General features: G+C 40.1%; 1 protein-coding gene across 2 annotated transcripts in view; it reads left to right on the top strand.

Moving 5' to 3' along the window:
* The first annotated feature begins 249 nt into the window (after positions 1-249).
* The window catches only part of dock10 (dedicator of cytokinesis 10), a 55,622-nt gene continuing 38,583 nt past the window's right edge, over positions 250-17,288 (top strand). Inside the window, exons 1-6 of one of the 2 annotated variants that reach the window (XM_061826766.1) lie at positions 250-725; positions 11,297-11,416; positions 11,772-11,861; positions 13,900-13,982; positions 16,406-16,478; positions 16,724-16,852. In XM_061826766.1, coding sequence (XP_061682750.1) covers positions 567-725; positions 11,297-11,416; positions 11,772-11,861; positions 13,900-13,982; positions 16,406-16,478; positions 16,724-16,852 — 654 coding nt within the window. In that variant the 5' untranslated portion in view covers positions 250-566. The remainder of the gene's footprint in view (positions 726-11,296; positions 11,417-11,771; positions 11,862-13,899; positions 13,983-16,405; positions 16,479-16,723; positions 16,853-17,288) is intronic. The other variant, XM_061826765.1, reaches the window with a different exon arrangement.

Raw genomic sequence — 17,288 nt, 5'->3', positions numbered from 1 at the left:
GCTCAGTCTGCAGCAAAAGGGCGTGTTGTCATCACTGCGGCACCACCACTGCTTTCTCCAAAAGCACAGTCGGCGGAACTGAAGGAGTGGTCTGACTCGGGGGGAGAATAATCAAAGAAAGTGCAACAGAGTGACAGTGAGGAAAAGTGATGTTGGTTTGTGTGTATCATAGCAGCTGCCTCTGGTCATCTGACGCTTATTGCATTCCGCCATTTGTCAGGGCGGGCTGGGCTGGACCGTGTGTGTGTGTCTGTCGGTTTGTGTATGTGTGTGTTAGAGAGAGAAAGAGCTGCAGAAGAAGAGAGAAGACGCTCAGGCTGGCCGTATGTATTCTCAGTCATAGCCACAGGAAGAACCAGATTCAGAGGTGGAAGCTTGGAAAGGGAAATGTTGCAGACTGCTTCATCTGAGATGGAGCCTCCTGCGCTTGACAGGGCTTGAATAGGGCTCAGCACCCCTGGCTGGACCAGCGGCTGCGATCAGACTCAACTACAACACAAGAACTCTGTTGACAAGCAACCAGGTGACACTTGCTCACCACTTGGTGTCATCGACGAAGGATTATTATGGGCTGTTCTGCCAGTGTGCTCCTACTTCTACGCTCAGTGGGTGGGGCAGACTGCGGTCACATGTGTTCACGGCAGGACCAAGCATCAATGGATGCTGCAACACCCACCCTGGAAGGCTATGCCACTGCAAGCTCACCTCTGACCATCATTGTCATGGTAACCAGCACTGATGCACTTCTACCTCGTGCTTAATGCATGTGTGGGTGGAACGGTAGTGGTGTTTTGTGTGTAGTATCGTCATTGTCTGAATCCATTTTATGTGTGCAATTGTTCCTCATCATATCACCATATCATATAAGGTGCATTGTGCCTACTACAAAGCAGAAGTGGAAGTGCATGCCTATGGTAGCGTAAACATTATTTATTATACTTTAGCCTGCGACCTAGCGTAAGAACAAATTGTTATATTCCTACAGGTAGTCAAGCCCAGCCCCTGATACACTTTCAAATGCTTTTTTTTTTTTTTTTTTTTTTTTGGGGGGGGGGACAAATAGTAACAATAAACATGTTACAAGCAGAATCATACACTCGCTGTATTGCCACAACTGATACCTAGTGTCACGTAATGTCATGGAACACGCACGACCAATCTAATGTCCAATTTTCCAAACGTGCCTAATGGTTACTCAATCATGTACAGTAAACAAGTGCACCACTTCTAAAGGGCGCTTCTCCACAGGCTCCCAACAGATGAGATGAAACCACATTACTGACAAACACTGCAGTTAAGGAAGATCATTAAGTACGTGACACTAATCAAAAATTAGCAACAATAGTCACGGAGAAAGGCACTAAACACAGTAGTGCGATAAATGAGCACAATACAAATACATCAACCTATCATGTTACTGTATGTGTATTATAAGAACAAAATGGGGAAAAACATGTGGTGGTGGTCACCGGTGGTCAGGAGAGGACATTATTCAAGGCTTGCATGAGATATGTTCAACAACCTTTACTAGGATACGGCTCGCAAACAGGCAACCAAACGGAACGTCGTCCAGTACGCTGGTGCGAGCACTCATGGTTGTACTGCCGTTCTGTCAAATCATGCTTCAAACCTTTTAGTCTGTTTGTGTGTGTGTGAAGTAATTTAATTGCAATAGCAATTAATGACGGTAATTTAGCTCCCATTATTTCCGTAATTTTTGTAATGTTTGTTTGATTTGACTGATTCAAATATAGGACTTGGATTGACAATACTTTTGTTGAAGGTACTCAATATACAGTACACAAATATGCACATTAGACGAACAAGTCATTCAAATGAACTCGTTGCTCTAACTTGTATTTGGATCAGTTATCGTTCTTTTTGTTTTAATTTGGTGATCGGCCACAAAAATCCTGAACAATGTCAAGCCTACCAATGACAGGCAGCTACTTTATGTACGAATAGAATGACATTGAGATGGCAGGCATTGAAGGGGTTAAATAAGTGGATCCCTGAGGCTGAAAAAAATTTCTCAAGCATTTTTTGTCTTCTAAGTCCTCAAAATATTCAAGTACTGTATTTAGAATAGTACTGGGGAGGTTAACAATAGTGTGGGGAGAGTCATAATGACTTCAAATATACCTAAATGGTTAGATGGTCCTTGCTTAGTCGATTTTTGTCAGAACTGGCACAATTAGCAAGGGACTCCTGTATCTTAATTCACGTTTGTGTTATTGTTTTTAACTGTACATCTTGGTTGTGGCCCCTTAGAACTGAGAAGTATAATGGGGAGGACGGAAATGAGGGGGTGGGGGGAGAATAGAGGTGGAGGATGAGGTCATACATTAGGAATTTAGTTTCTGTGGGAAAATGTTTTGCTCTGCTAAATTATGGAGAGAAGATGATTGAACTGATTGAAGGAATAAATAAATGCATTCAGGAGCAAGTGGTTCTAGTAATCAGAGGGTGGATTAGAAAAAGTTGAATGTGTCTAAACAACTTTCCAGTACAATGCTGTATGTCAGCCATCTGTGAGGTATATGTTTGAAACTACCAGTTTTGGCTTGATTTGCTTTTCATTCAAAGCAGGACCCGGGTTTCTGCATGTCCAGTGGAAAAATGTTCAGGTTTTGGCACAGTTGGGATTTTTACAGTCATTCACTCTGTTTTTCTCCTTGTTTCTTGCTTTCCCACCATGGACTTTTCATCTCTACAGGCCCCCTCTGTGGTCTCCATGGTAAACTGGAGTTGATGTATAAACTCAAATCTTGGCAAATCGCTTACATTCGAGAACATAGAGTAATCAAAATTGCACAGCAGCCTTTCATGACTGGGCTGCACTAGAAAGTACCACAGTGACACGGCATTATACAGCGCTTCCCTGTGTGAACTATTTACATAATACATTGAACTCTCCTCTCCAAATGGGTTAGGACTAAGAACTGTCGTGAATAGCTAAATCTGTAATTACTTGACATCAATTGTTCACAATTGGCTATATTAATAGTTTAAAACCCAAGTCCCAAAATATAATCCCCAAACACTTAAATGTTGTTTAAAATTCATTTAACATTACCATGAAATAAAATGCAACTGTATACTCTTGAGCTTTTGAAAAATTCACTCAGCAGAGCAAAACATACAGATACAGCATAGACTCTGTTACCGGTAGTCAGGACAGTAGAGGATGTTTGTGTAAGGCTTGTTTGAGGTATGTTCACCTATTTTTAATACGGTACTCCTCGCAAACCACCAATAAAAACATTACGTACCCTAGCAAGCTAGTGCTAGCCCTTGTGGTTGTGTTCTGCTGAGCACATGATCTGACCAGAGCAGCAAATTCCAACTGTTTGAAACAAAAATGTCACAAAAAGTAGATCCATAGATTGCTGTATACACTTACTGCTTTCTCTCACTCTGCCTCACTGGCATGAATAGATGAACAAAGATACAGATATAGATATCCCGTTAACACATGCCTACTGGTTCCAGACGGAAAAATAAAAATGTGACAGCATTAATATGAATTACACTATCCATAACCCACCCCAATTCTACCCCTAACCAGTTCGTTGCCCAACCTAGACCCAAACCCAGCCTTAAGCCTAACCACAACAAACTTCTATGTTTTTATTTTGTACAAATGTGAAGCATTTTTGGAATGGCCATCTACTTACATTTAGCTTCCCCTGTCAGTGATGCAGGAACCAATCACGTAGCAGCATGACATGTCCTGCCTAGATTACAAGTGGGAGTCCATACATCAGGGGAAGCTGCTTCTTGTCTGATATCATTGGTGTGAATGAATGGAATACATTTTTGGTGTGTCCACAGCTCCTCCGGTCATACTCCGTATTCAACTTCAGAAGAACAGGTTGAGCAAACTGAACAGTACATAATGAATATTAACAAGAAATATGTCCGGTTCTTCTGCCAACCATTTAAGATCAACTAGAGTATCTCAAATAAGGACTTCCCGGGCATTTCCAACCCAAATTATCTTTTACAAACCCGATAAAAGGGCATCAAATATTATTTATAAAAAAAAATAAAGAAAAAAATGTTAACGCAAAGGAACTTTTAACAATTTTCAGGCTTCAACACTAAACACCTGAGGAACACCAAAGTTTAACTGCAGCTTCAATGAATATGAGTAAATAAAATGTTTAAAGGATATCATGTTGCAGTAGTCTTCCTCAGTGAGATAGAACATGCTCAAGCTTTCTAGAACCCTGAATAGGATAGGAAGTATAGAAGATGAATGGATGGATACTCACTTCATGTTTTGGACTGAAGGAAACACTTAAATTGAAAAAGTATGGTTTTGTCTGGTCATTATGTGGCGACACCTAACAGGACAAGCCGAAAGGAAAAGATGAAGATTATTTCATGAGCTTCGTTTTAATGATGTAAAGCAAATGCCTCGCGTCTCTTGACTTCCTCTCTCCACACCCATCATGTGTACCTTCGGTTTTCAGCTGGGGACAATAATACATTTGCTTGACAATAATACAGACCACCAGGTACAGTAAACGCATTTGGTTCCTCTTCATCCATTCTTGGGTCTCTTTCTGAATTCTTATTGTTGATATAATCTGCATTCAAAATGCTCTTCTTGTTTCCCAGTTACTCTGTACAAAATGCCTGAGCTGCGAGCTGGCACTCCTCTCAGCTGTACTTTATCAACTGCAACCTCAGTCTGCCTCACGCCTGCTATGCTAACTGTCTGTATGCGTGTCTGTGTGTGTGTGTCGGGGTGGCGCGGTCCAGCAGACATTGAAAGGTTAATGGGGTGCGAACAAGGGATTGTTAAAAAGACGAGAAGGGAATCAAAGTAAAAAGTTAGATTAGGACCAGACAATGGAAGGAAAGCATTAGATGAAGCATCTGGAATGAGTGAAAGAAGAGGGAGGATACGACCATTCAATCGTCATGAAGGAGATCTGTTCCAGGTGTAGAACATCAAATTAATGTTCATTACGTTTGGACGGAACATTAAGATGGATTTCTTTTCCTGGCAGACTTGCAAGAGCTCCAATTTGTCTCTTTGGTTGGTCATGTTTTCAGAATTCTGATATGGCGACATAAATATATACTGTAGGCCTTATAATGGTCAAAGGGCAGCAGGCAAGTTACACCCTGAACTGGTTGCCAGCCAATCGCAGGAGACAAACAGTTGCATGGAGACATGGAGACAAACAGTTGCACTCACAATCACATCTCGGGGAAATTTAGTCTCCAATTCATATTGCATGTTTTTGGGATGTGGGAGGAAACCGATGTGCTCGGGAAAAAACCCCATACAGGCTCGGGGAGAACATGTAAATTCCACACAAGGAGGGCCGTGATTTAACCCAGATCTTTGGAACTGTGAGGCGAATGCTTTCCAGCTGCGGCACTGCGCCACCAAAAAACTGTACGATTGCGAAGCGGAGTAGATTTCTTTTGCGGAGCTGATCAATTACGTCGTTAATCGGATTGGCGAATTATCACGTTAATCAGCATAAAAGGCCATTTACCGTCCAATTCCGATCAGTCTGATAAAATCGCCATGAAGTCTAGTTGCTTCCACCCTGTTTTACTAAGGCCGACTAAGTTTCTCCTCTGCCTGTTACTGCCGTGGCAAATATTTTGTACATCCACACCAATCATGGATATTTTTATACTTCTGGGATCTGTATTTTTGTCAATATAATGAACGTAAAATTTTGTTTTGGCTCATTGTTTTTTTTAAAGTATTTTACACAAAAATAAAACTTTTTCACTTAAAATAAAAAAGCCAAACAAATAATAATAATAAAACTGTCATGGCTTTTAAAACATGGCCTCGCACCAAAACTGTCATCTGCACCTCCTCTAGCATCAACTGTTTTAAGCCATCTTCAGAGGTTGTTTCCTCTCAATATTGTTCTGCTCTGAGGTTTTATCAGGGGAAGTGTACTCTGTGTGTGCGTGTGTGTCTGTCTGTGTGTGTGTGTGGTGTGTGTGTGTGTGTGTACACATCACATTATGACTCCTCATACCCACCTGAATAAGTCTTATTTTGCAGATTTTTCCTTTTAAAATTTCACATTATGATGCAGTTGTGTTTACTGATGGGGTTTGGAAAACACCTTGGTGGGAATCTCATTTGCTGGGGAATTTTGAATTGTGCATGTGTGTGTGTGTGTGTGTGTGTGTGTGTGGTGTGTGTGTGTGTGTGTGTGTGTGTGTGTGTGCGCGCGTAACATCTTAACAACTTCCTCTACATCCACGTGCGTTGTCATACAGCGTGGTACTAGTTCTGCTTTGATAAGGCATACGTGCTATGATACGTTTGTCAACTTGAGTGTACATTTTTTTTCTGTTTTTAAAGTTTTACTTCTAGTATTTTGATTATTTACCCTTTACAATGAGCTTCAGGATCAAGATCACCTTAAGAAGGAAACTCAAGAGTAAACGCATGAGGTCGGATTTCACCAGGTTGAGTATTGTATGTATTTAATAATATATTCCTTGTTCTCTGCATTTTACTTGCTATGTTCCTTGTTCTCTGCATTTTACTTGCTATGTTTGTTTTTTTTAGTATTGTATTTAGTACTTACAAGGTAACTACTAACTATAGTAAATCTTTTAATGGCTGTCCATTACCATGATGATGTGACTGAATAGCGGAGTTCCTCTTCTTTTTGAAGTGTTTAGATTGCATTGAGCCCTTTTCTGTTAGTAACAAAAAGCTAAGGGGCTAAAGATGAATTTAGTTGTTGATATTACTGATGTGTACATAACGGCCGTTTTCACCACTTGTACTTCAGTCATTGAACACGGCTGACAATATGCATATAGAGGAGGGCTTCCAGGGATCAAATTGTTTGTTTGCTTAAAGTAATCTTTGGTCAATAAGATATGCCACAACTTAAAGGTAGTGGTTTTGGAAGAATTAAAATGTTTTTTTTTTTTCCTTGTTATGGCTTGGTCTTCCTAAATCCTTAAAACACACACACATTTTGTCGTACAAACTTTCATCTTTGAGTCAACCAAAACATTGCATGGCAAAGAAAGAATTTGTTCACATTCCCTCCATCCAGTTCTGCACTGGAATATACTTTTATAGCTACAAATCACAGTGGCAATTCAAGTCAATACATGAAGAATTTCCCGATGCTCTTTTGGAATGCTAATACTGACACAACGTGGTCTTCCAATATTCTAGTAGGTGATTTGTCATGTTAAGAAAAGAGACCTTGCTCCTGATTACAAAGCAATGTGCTAACAAAAGCTGCCCCTTTAAAAGTCTTGGTAAAATGAATATATTCAGCTTTAGTTGTTACACTGCACTTGTAATATTGAACAATTGTAAAATTCAGATGAAAGCTGGATGAATAACGATAGCCCAGCCTTAAAAAAAAACAAACAAACATACAGACAGCTAAAAGCAGCCTATTGATTTTTGATCCTGCCAAAAACTGGGATACTAAAGTAACCTTGAGTGAATTTGGTGCCTATCGGGCTGTTAGGACCATTAAAATAGAAATGTGTTTGGTGAAAGTCTCCAGTCAGCACTGTGAACATGTCAGACAAGCAAGAGGCTTCTTCTGCTTCCTTTTACTTCCTGGCTTTAGTCTCCTCCAGCCCTCGTTTGGCTGTGGTCTTCTGCTATTTTTTTGAGGGGGCGCTGAATTAAGCAATGGTCTGTAATCTCTTGAACACGTGTTGAATGACTATTTCGTCTGACTCATGTTACACATCTTTCTGTTCTGTAGATGTTTTAGTGAATGACATCCAATGTGTGTTGTGTTGAGTGGATTTGGACAATGACGAAACCAATGCCCTGTTGGTTAAGTAGCATTTGACTGAATTTGACATCTCACAATTCACCTCTAAGATACTTTTGTCAGCAGTCTCATCATTAATAAATCATGTCGGATATAGTATCTGATATTCTTTGGATCTCTAGAATTTATCTACAATCCTTTCTTCCAATTATAAATATATATATATATATATATATATATATATATATATATATATATATATTTATTTATTTATAGAATTGTTCAGTACTTCTCTACATTTTCCATGGCTGTCTGCAATCATGCATCCACGCGTTTCAGGCTTAAAAATGTTTTTATGGCCATCCATTCTTGGTTGGTGGCACTGCTGCTAACACAACATGAACAGTATTTGTCCAGTCTAGCAATATATTGGATTTTGACACAATGTTCCCATTTTGAGCGAGGCAGCCTCATTTTAGGCCACTGTGGATAAAATGGGAAGGTCTTGAGATCACTCAGGGGGAAGGGATTGGTAAATCTGACATGCTGCGATTGTTGTGCATGCCTGGCAAGCTTATTTATTTCCTGGAACCTCACACTGCCCCAGCATCCACATTTCATCAGTAGAAAGCTTTGACAAAACATGAGTTTACCATCAATAGATGACTTTGGAACATTCTGAAACCTGTGGCCCTTGAGCTTCTGGGACTCAGCAAGCCCATCCCTACATGAGCATCACTGATACCGTGATAAATAGGTGACTTTTTTTTTTTTTTTAACAAGATTTGAATGCAGCAACAAAAATTGTAAAAATTCCATGGCTCATTACTTTTCACGTTGATGCACTGTAAAACTGATTATGAAGAGTGGTAAATATAATCCTTCAAAATCATCCAAACTTCACGTTTTTTATTTTAGAGAGGAAATCCACCTGAAAGCCATTGGTACTACAATATACATCACCTGATGTGTGCATGTCACACTAATTGGCTGATGTGTTATCAGATCATCAGCACAAAATGGCATCACTCATTCGTGACAATTGATCACTGTGACTGGTGGTTAGCAATTGAATCAGCACAAATGCAAAAAATGACTAAGAAAAATGCATGCATATAAAACAAGTTTATCAGCGTTGATTATTGCTTAGATTTGTTCCTTCTTGTATTCTTAGAATGTCAGGCTATGTGTTCATTTCATTTTGTAAATCCGTTTCGGTGATTTTTATAAAAAATATTTTGTTGACCATGCTCACCCTCACGTGGAAGATAAATATGTAGTGTAGGCATCTTGCTGATTGGCCTGTTGAGTCATTTGACATTGCACTTGCTTTGAAAGACTTGATACTCCCATATAGGACAGACCTGTATCAGTGAAATGAATTTACCAACAGAGTTGACAAATACAAAGTGTACTTGTCTGTGTGGAGTTTCCATGTTCTGTCCATGTTTGCGTGGGTTTTTTCTGGGCACTCAAATTTCCGCCCACATCCCAAAAAAAAAAAGCATTATTTGGAGACTCTAAATTGCCCTTAGGTGTGATTGTGAGTGCCAGTGGTTATTTGTTTCAATGTGTCCGGCTATTTTTACAGTGTGGCGCTGCTCTAGTTGCCGGCAACATAGTGTAATACTTTCATTGTTGCTAACACAATTTAAGCATTTTGTGGCGCTGGAACTGTCCAGCAATATTACAGATAACTAAAATGGTGATGGTAAGTGGAACGGAAGATGGAAAAGTCACTAAAGTAGGTGAGAAACTCAAGCAGATTATTGTTGTCAACAACCTTGCAATTACCGGTATATCTAGTAGCATTCTTGCAAAGATAACTTCAGAGTGTTCCGGTATCTGCCCGGTCCAGCAATAAAAGAGACCATTAAAGTGTGGGAGAAATTCGGGAAGCATTCAGTAGGATACATTGTCGGTGTAGTTTTAACAGTATTTCCACTGCACTACAACCACAATGATAAAGATGCATCTCAGAGAGTGTCGAGCAAAGCAACATGATTATCTTTGTCAAGGGACATTGTTAGATACTGCACTTGTCTTGTTAAATGTGGAAGTGAACCTGATGTTGTAGCTTGTAGGTGAATGTGAAACTAAAAAAGAGTGAAAGGAAAAAATGCAAGATGGTTGAAAGTATCTGTGGCAGTCATTCTCAGTTTATGTTGGGAGACAGATTTTCCGTCACTGTGGTTGTTGTGCGCAAATGTAACATCTATTCTTGTATACCAAGGAAATTCCAACCATATCATGGATAGATTAAGTACAGCTCAAAAATCTTCTTTTGCTTCAGTGTCATCAAGTCATTTGGGGTGTGCCCTAGCTTGCCTTCAGCAATAGCCACTCGGGTACTTCCTACATGCTGTTTTTAGGTCCTGATGATGTCATAGCAGTACACAGGAAATGTTGAGATCATGACTTTCCCTCAGAATGCTCAGATAGGGTCGTGCCTATAGATAATTGACTGTTTCCACATTAAGACCCTACATTGTCACTGGGGGTGCATTCACATAAGACTGCAAAAAGCCTCACCAGTTGATCAAGTCCCAGTTACTCACAGATGTTACAGCATAGACAAAAAATCTACCATTACAAAGCTATACTACTATACTACAATATATACATATATCCATCCATCCATTTTCTTAGCCGCTTATCCTCACAAGGGTCGTGGGGAGTGCTGGATTCCTGTCAATGGGCAGGAGGCAGGGTACAACCTGAACTGGTTGCCAGCCAATCACAGGGCACATTGAGACAAAATGTCACAATCACACTTAGTGTCAGTTTAGAGTCTCCAATTAATGTTACATGTTTTTGAGATGCGGGAGGAAACCGGAGTGCCCGCAGAAAACCCACGCAGGCATGGGGAGAACATGCAAACTCCACACAGGGAGGGCCGGGATTGAACCCGGGCCCTCAACATTTTGATTATTCTGTTTACCAACATTAGAGGGGCAAAATAATAGAGACACTGCTAATGCACTTCAAAACCACTGGTAAAATAAAACCAAATAATAATGTTAATTTCATACTAAGGTAATGACTTGAGAAAATGTGTGTCATTAAATATTTATGTGCTATTCTTAGGCCGACTGATGAAGAAATGAAAACAGTCCTACTTAATGTTTTATGATCGCATAACAAGCAGCCACCTGGTTATGTGGCAGTGTGGATCTCATTGCTGGAACAACCATGATGTTAAAACAAAATAAAATGAGAATATAAAAACGAATAATAAACAGCATTTATTTGAATATACAATAGATTGTTCTGTGACCACGCTTGAACGTCAGGCCATCTTTCCGATTTGGGGTGGAAGGAAATGCTACTATGAAAATGCCCCACGTTGTGGTTTGTGATGTGCGTTTGTTGGGCATCAAGACTTTACAGGTGTACCTAATGAAGTGTCCATTGAATCTACTGTAGTTCTCTGGAGTTCTTCCGCAAGCATAACAAAATGTTTGCGGGTTTCCTCCAGCCATTTTCTACTGAACATCTATGATCTGCGGATATTTAATGTCTTTTTTTGTTGTGTTTGGCAGCAAGAAAAGCCCAAGCTGATTGATCCACTCGACTATGAGGCTGTCATCTCGGAACTGGGAGCGGAGCTCAAGCAAGACCCTCTAAGGGAGCTGCTGCTGTTTCCTGACAATGATTTCACAGTAAGTGTACATGGATGTGTTTGTGGTTAATGCAGTAAGAGCAGAAGCATTTTCGCCTAATCGTTTGAGTGTATAGATTCCAGCGAATATGTGTATAATACGAAGAACATGCAGACAGAAACACTCCTTTGAGGAGACTTGAAATATTTGACAAAAGTCTATCTATGCAAGGAAACAAAAAATAGATGCATTTTATCATCATTTACTTTACATTTTAAATTTTATACTGATGAATTACGCTCCTGAATTTAAATGTGAAGAATATTTCAATGAAAGTCTACTCATCTTGTGCATCCTTTTCATAAAGACAGTGGTTATGGGAATGCATCTCTTTGCTCTCCTCTTATCCGTGCAGGTATCTACAGTGCCCCAAGAGAGACGCACTGTCAGGTCAGCTGTTCCTGAGGGCGCAGAGCTCCAGGTGGAATGTCTGCTGGTCAGACAGGTCAGATGAACTCTGATGCATGTGTGTTTATGCTCATTTATTGTGTTTGGTTGGATCTTCTATTGGAAATGAGCGTTATATCACATTCTAATTTTACTTAGAGATTTGGGACGATTGCATGGTTACAACTTTGTCAGAGTTTGAAAAACACCCTTTTGAAATACACTAGACACAGTAAGTCACACGAATTCTTTAAATTGTACAGGGGTCCAATGTTTATGACCGTGAACTATATGAGGCTTCGATGTTACGAACAGTGTAAAATGTACTAGTTTACGCAGAATGGGTCCTCACATGGCACAAGAAGGCATGCTCAGTTACAACTGTACTTTACATTTGATTCATATTAGGCAGCACAGTGGACGACTGGTTAGAGTGTCTGCCTCACAGTTCATCAGGACCGGAGTTGAAATCCTGGCTTCGCCTGTGTGGAGTTTGCATGTTTTCCCCAGGCCTGCGTGGGTTTTCTCTGGGCACTACATTTTCCTCCCAGATCCCAAAAACATGCATGATAAGTTAAATGAAGACTGAATTGCCCATGTGAATGCGAGTGCGAATGGGTGTTGGTTTACATGTGCCCTGTGATTGGCTGGCTACCAGTTCAGCGTGTACCTCGCCTCCTGCTTGAAAATAGCTGGGATAGGCTCCAGAACGCCCGCGTTCCTTGTGAGGATAAGGGGATCAGAAAACTGAAGGAAACTCATTTCGTCCACTTGTATCCTGGAATCAGGTTCTTTTTGTCACAAACCACAGCTTGTGATCATGTGACCATAGGTGAGGGTAGGAACGTAAATCGACAGTTAAAGAGAGAGCTGGGCCTTTTGGTCAAGCTCCTTATTCACAAAAACAGACTGATACAAAGTCTGCATCACAGCAGATGTGCACCGATTCTTATGTTGATCTCCCGTTCCATTCTTCCTTGTTTTCATTGAACAAGACTCCCAAGATATTTGAAGTCTTCCACTTGGGGCAGGAGCTCGTCTCCAACTGAGAACCATGGTCTCAGATTTGGACGGGCTGATTTTCATCCCAGCTGCTTCACACACTGCTGCAAACCCCTCCAGTGAGAGTTGGAGATCACAGCTTGATGAGAGGACTCAGGACTGTGGAGAGACACAAGACTCCCCGAGGGACACAGTCAAAAGCCTTCTCCTAGTCCCTAAAACACATGTAAACTGGTACACTAAGGAAACAGATAGGCAGGTCAAAACTCCTCTTTCCATTGGCTGATTATAAGACAAGATTCCCACAAAAAAACTTCCAAGTGTTCAATGTCGATGCAAAGTTGTAATTTGGATGAGTCAACTAACTAGTTCAACCCCTAATAGTAATAGAACTCCATCATAAATGTGTAATTTCATACAGTAACAAGATATTAGTAGCTGTAAAAATGCTCAGTAGGAAATTTCTTTTTCGCGGTTTGGTCGTCATAAATTTACTTGGCATTTTTTTTCTGTGAATCAAATATTTGTTGAAAATTCTCCTATTTTTGGTACTCTTTCTGTTCTAAGATGCCACAAGATGGTGTCAAAGTCCTGGTTGATAGGAATTGGTATTAAGGAAGTCTGTTGAAGTGAATCGTCTCTCCTTTTTATGGTCTTTGTATGTCGAGTAGGATTAGCCTGGGTTGTTAGCGGAGGCAAAGGAGAGTTCACTCTCAAGTCTATGTCTTTGCTCTCCTCAGTGGGAATTAAAAAGGCCTAGCTAATGAATGAAAAAGGTATTATTTCTCAACAATGGGTATTTTTATGGATTGTAAATATGACATCTTGAGATTTTTGTTGTGACATCATATAATTCATGAGCCCTTTATTTTTTTCGGGTAATAGTCTAAGATGCATTCTAAAAAGTGTTTTGTGGTCATAGTTTGTGGAATGTTTACAGTTTAAATATGAGAAAATATGAAAATGTTTAGGTGTGGTTCACTATTTGCAGCAAGGCTTAACTCCCTTAGGTAGACCGAGTTAACTGTATATATGCATAAATTTCATCTGCATCAGGTTAATAAATTCAACTTTTTCTCCCTCCTCTCCACCAGGCCTGCAAGTATTACAACTCAGATTTGAATGTGGTTCAGTTCAAGTATGACGACTATGCTGGAGACTACCGCCTGCTGCCAAGGTAATAACACAGTGAACATTAAAGATAAATATAATTTGGCGATGAAGGAGAACAAGATGACCATGGGTGATGAGTGAAAAAAGGAGGCAGAGAGTGGAAGAACAAAGCAATGTTTCATTGGTTTAAGGCTGGTTGTTTTGGTTCTGAGATGGGACTGACTTAAACCACAGGAATCTCTTCCTTCTATCCCAAGGGTTGCCACTGTCGGTTCACATGACCTCTGAACTGACCGGAAGTGGATTTTAAGCCGATTAAGATGGATGTTAATGCTTTTAGTCAGTTTATTGCAAGAATTAAAAGTCATCAATTTGTGTTACTGTGACACAAAAAAAATCCATCTGTCTGTCTGTCTGTCTGTTTGTCCGTCCGTCCGTCCGTCCGTCCAAAGTAAATCTTTAATTTTGTTTCGTATATAGAAGGTTGATTAAAGAAGTTAAGTTAAGAAATCTCAGCGTTTGAACATTTATTCTTTTGAAGTGGTCACTGTCCAAGTTGTTCAACCCCTGAAACATATTTTTCCATAGGAAATAAAGTAAATGAGTTTAATCCATTCCCAATCTCCAAATAGTAAATTAAGATTTTACTTACTATTGATGTAAAAACATATGAACCCTCCATTTAAACAATAAAAAAAATGAGTAAAACCAAAGCAAATTAAATGTGTAACATTTACCTTTTTGGTTGCAGTGTGATGCTCGAGAGGGAATGAGGAAGTTTTACGCCGAAGTCACCCCTCCATGATTAGCCTGGATAATTCTCTGCTAGCTTCTCCATTTCTTCTATGATCTGTGGCCTTTGCTTTGTAATGCAAGTCACACCTTTGACAACACTGACTGCCTTTTCACATTTGTATTCTTTAGGATTGTCGAAATAGTCGACTTAACCATACAATACTAGGTAGCAAAAGCCGTAACAAACATGCATCACATTTCTAGACTTAGTGTACTTAGATCCACTGTGGTTCGCTCAACTTTTCTTTTCCTTCGCTGCCAGTAGCACCGCTCTCTTTCTTTGGGCCCATGGCAAAGAAAATAATGGAAAAATAATAAAAAATAATCTGAAGAAACACTCGCGAAAGTGAGACCACGCACTGGCTCATGTATGGGTGACTGCTTGACTCAAAGTGGGTCGTGTTCGCGATTGCTTGGCTTGAGTCGGCTACCCAGTCAACATGCCCGAGTGTTCGGACACTGAGAATTGTGTCGACAACTGAGGCATTTTTTTTACACAGATTTTTTTGAGTTGAACACCAATTTGTAGAACCGAGACGTTCGAACTCTGAGGTTCCACTGTACAAGCTAGCTATAATCAAGCGTTTTCACATTTATATATATAGCGACCCTAGTCAGAATAAGTGTTGTAAAATATGGATGGATGGATGGTGTCTGAAAATATTACTTAAGGTTTTGTGCTGGCATATTATTATACATATTATTGAAACCATGATACAATCTATATGTCACCCCTCTGATTGAATGAATTATATAATAAATAAAAATTCCCCCTCAAAACAACTAAATAAACACACTGAGCTCATAGAACGGAAACAAGCAAAAGAAATGATAGAAACAATTGAGGAATTTTTCAATATGATCTTTTATGACAGTAGGTCACTAATAGTCTAGTGGTACACACGGCTGACTTTGGTGCGGGCAGCGTGGGATCGATTCCCGCTCAATGATGGTGTCGATACGTGCCCTGTGACTGACTGGTGACCAGTTCACAGAGTAGTGCACATTTCACCCAGTGTTAGCGGGGCACTCCTGTGACACTTGTGAGGATAAGCGGCTCGGAAAATGGAAATGGATCTTTTATGATCATTAGGGGAAAAGCGAGTTGTCGCTACAGTCTTCACCAAGTCAGTTTTATGAAAAAATAAGCGAAGAACCAAAAACTGTGTTCAGGTAGCTAAAACAAACTTTGCGGACAAAAAGCAAACATGTACAGAAAAATATACAGTTGTGTTTGTACAAGCATAGCATTGAGTCAAACACAATACTCTTTTTTTTTTTTGAGCTAAATGAAATGGAGTGTAATCCGTTGGACAGTAGGAATATGTAGCTACTGTATGCATGTGGTGGTTACCACAAAGTTTTGACTGCAGCAACGTCCATCTGCCAATAAGGAAGCATTCCTGTGTCAGTCCGCAGTCGCCACAAATGTTCCGACTGCAGCAGTTATTTTCGACAGCTTTTACCACCACGTGACCTTTAGCAAAGTGTCTTTCCTGCGCTGGTTCTATGAGATGCAAGTCTACTGTATATTTCATCCTCACACACTGCAAGCCAACAAAGTTGGGCTTATCTATTGTTGACTCCGTGGAGCGAGAGTCATTCATAGAGGATTAACTGAATAATGTATTTGCATAGTTTATCATGAGAATTCCACACCCTCCCCAATATTGTTTCATTTCCCTGTTGTAGGAAATTATACAAAGCCGAGAAGCTGCCGTCTCATTCTTTTGAGATCGACTATGAGGACATGGACAAGGATGAGGTTGGTAATGACCTTTTCAGAGTGAATGCATTAAAATGCGCAAAGCATCACGGCCTTATGATGCTCAAATGACTTTATCGTGAAGCTGTCAAGATGATAAAATATACTCCGATGGATTAGTGAGCTCATCATTGTTTACGCACATCATTTGACAAATTGCCCGGTCGAGGATGTCTCCTTCTCTTCTATCGATCTACGGGATGAGAAGTAGTACTTTATGTGTGGGCGTGTTTTGTCTTTTGCAGGACACCACCTCCCTGTCGTCATCCAAGGGCGGAGGAGGCGGAGGAGGGGGAGGAATCGGTGTTTTTCGGTCCGGCTGGCTTTACAAGGGCAACTTTAACAGCACGGTCAACAATAGCATCACTGTGCGGGTGAGGACGCACACAGTTTGCAAACAAGTTTTATTAATCTCTTTGTTGTCAAGCAAGCCTGGCAAGCAGCTATTGCCCTCCTATTTGTTCTCAGTATTCAAGATAGAACTATTAAGACATATGGCAAAAGGAATAGCTGCTCACTCTATTTGTCTTTGTATTTTAAACCACCGTTTTCATGAAAGCAATGACAAAAATTAAGCCTAAATCAATTGCGCAAATCACATGTTCATGCAGGATGACGTTTTTATCATTGTGGTCAAGGAAAGGGTTGTAACTGAATAAGAAAATATGAAAAAAAATCAGGATGCTGTATTTTTGCTTGCTAGCAGGCTATTTCCTTGTTCATGATAAATAGGTTGGATTAAACAATGGGATTCAACAATTTGCAGTCCACGGCGAGAGTGTCACACAAACCTGAAAAATTATCTTACAA

This window comes from Syngnathoides biaculeatus, chromosome 8, assembly GCF_019802595.1.
Source record: "Syngnathoides biaculeatus isolate LvHL_M chromosome 8, ASM1980259v1, whole genome shotgun sequence".
In the NCBI taxonomy this organism is placed as follows: domain Eukaryota; kingdom Metazoa; phylum Chordata; class Actinopteri; order Syngnathiformes; family Syngnathidae; genus Syngnathoides; species Syngnathoides biaculeatus.
This window is presented reverse-complemented; position numbering and strand designations above follow the sequence as displayed.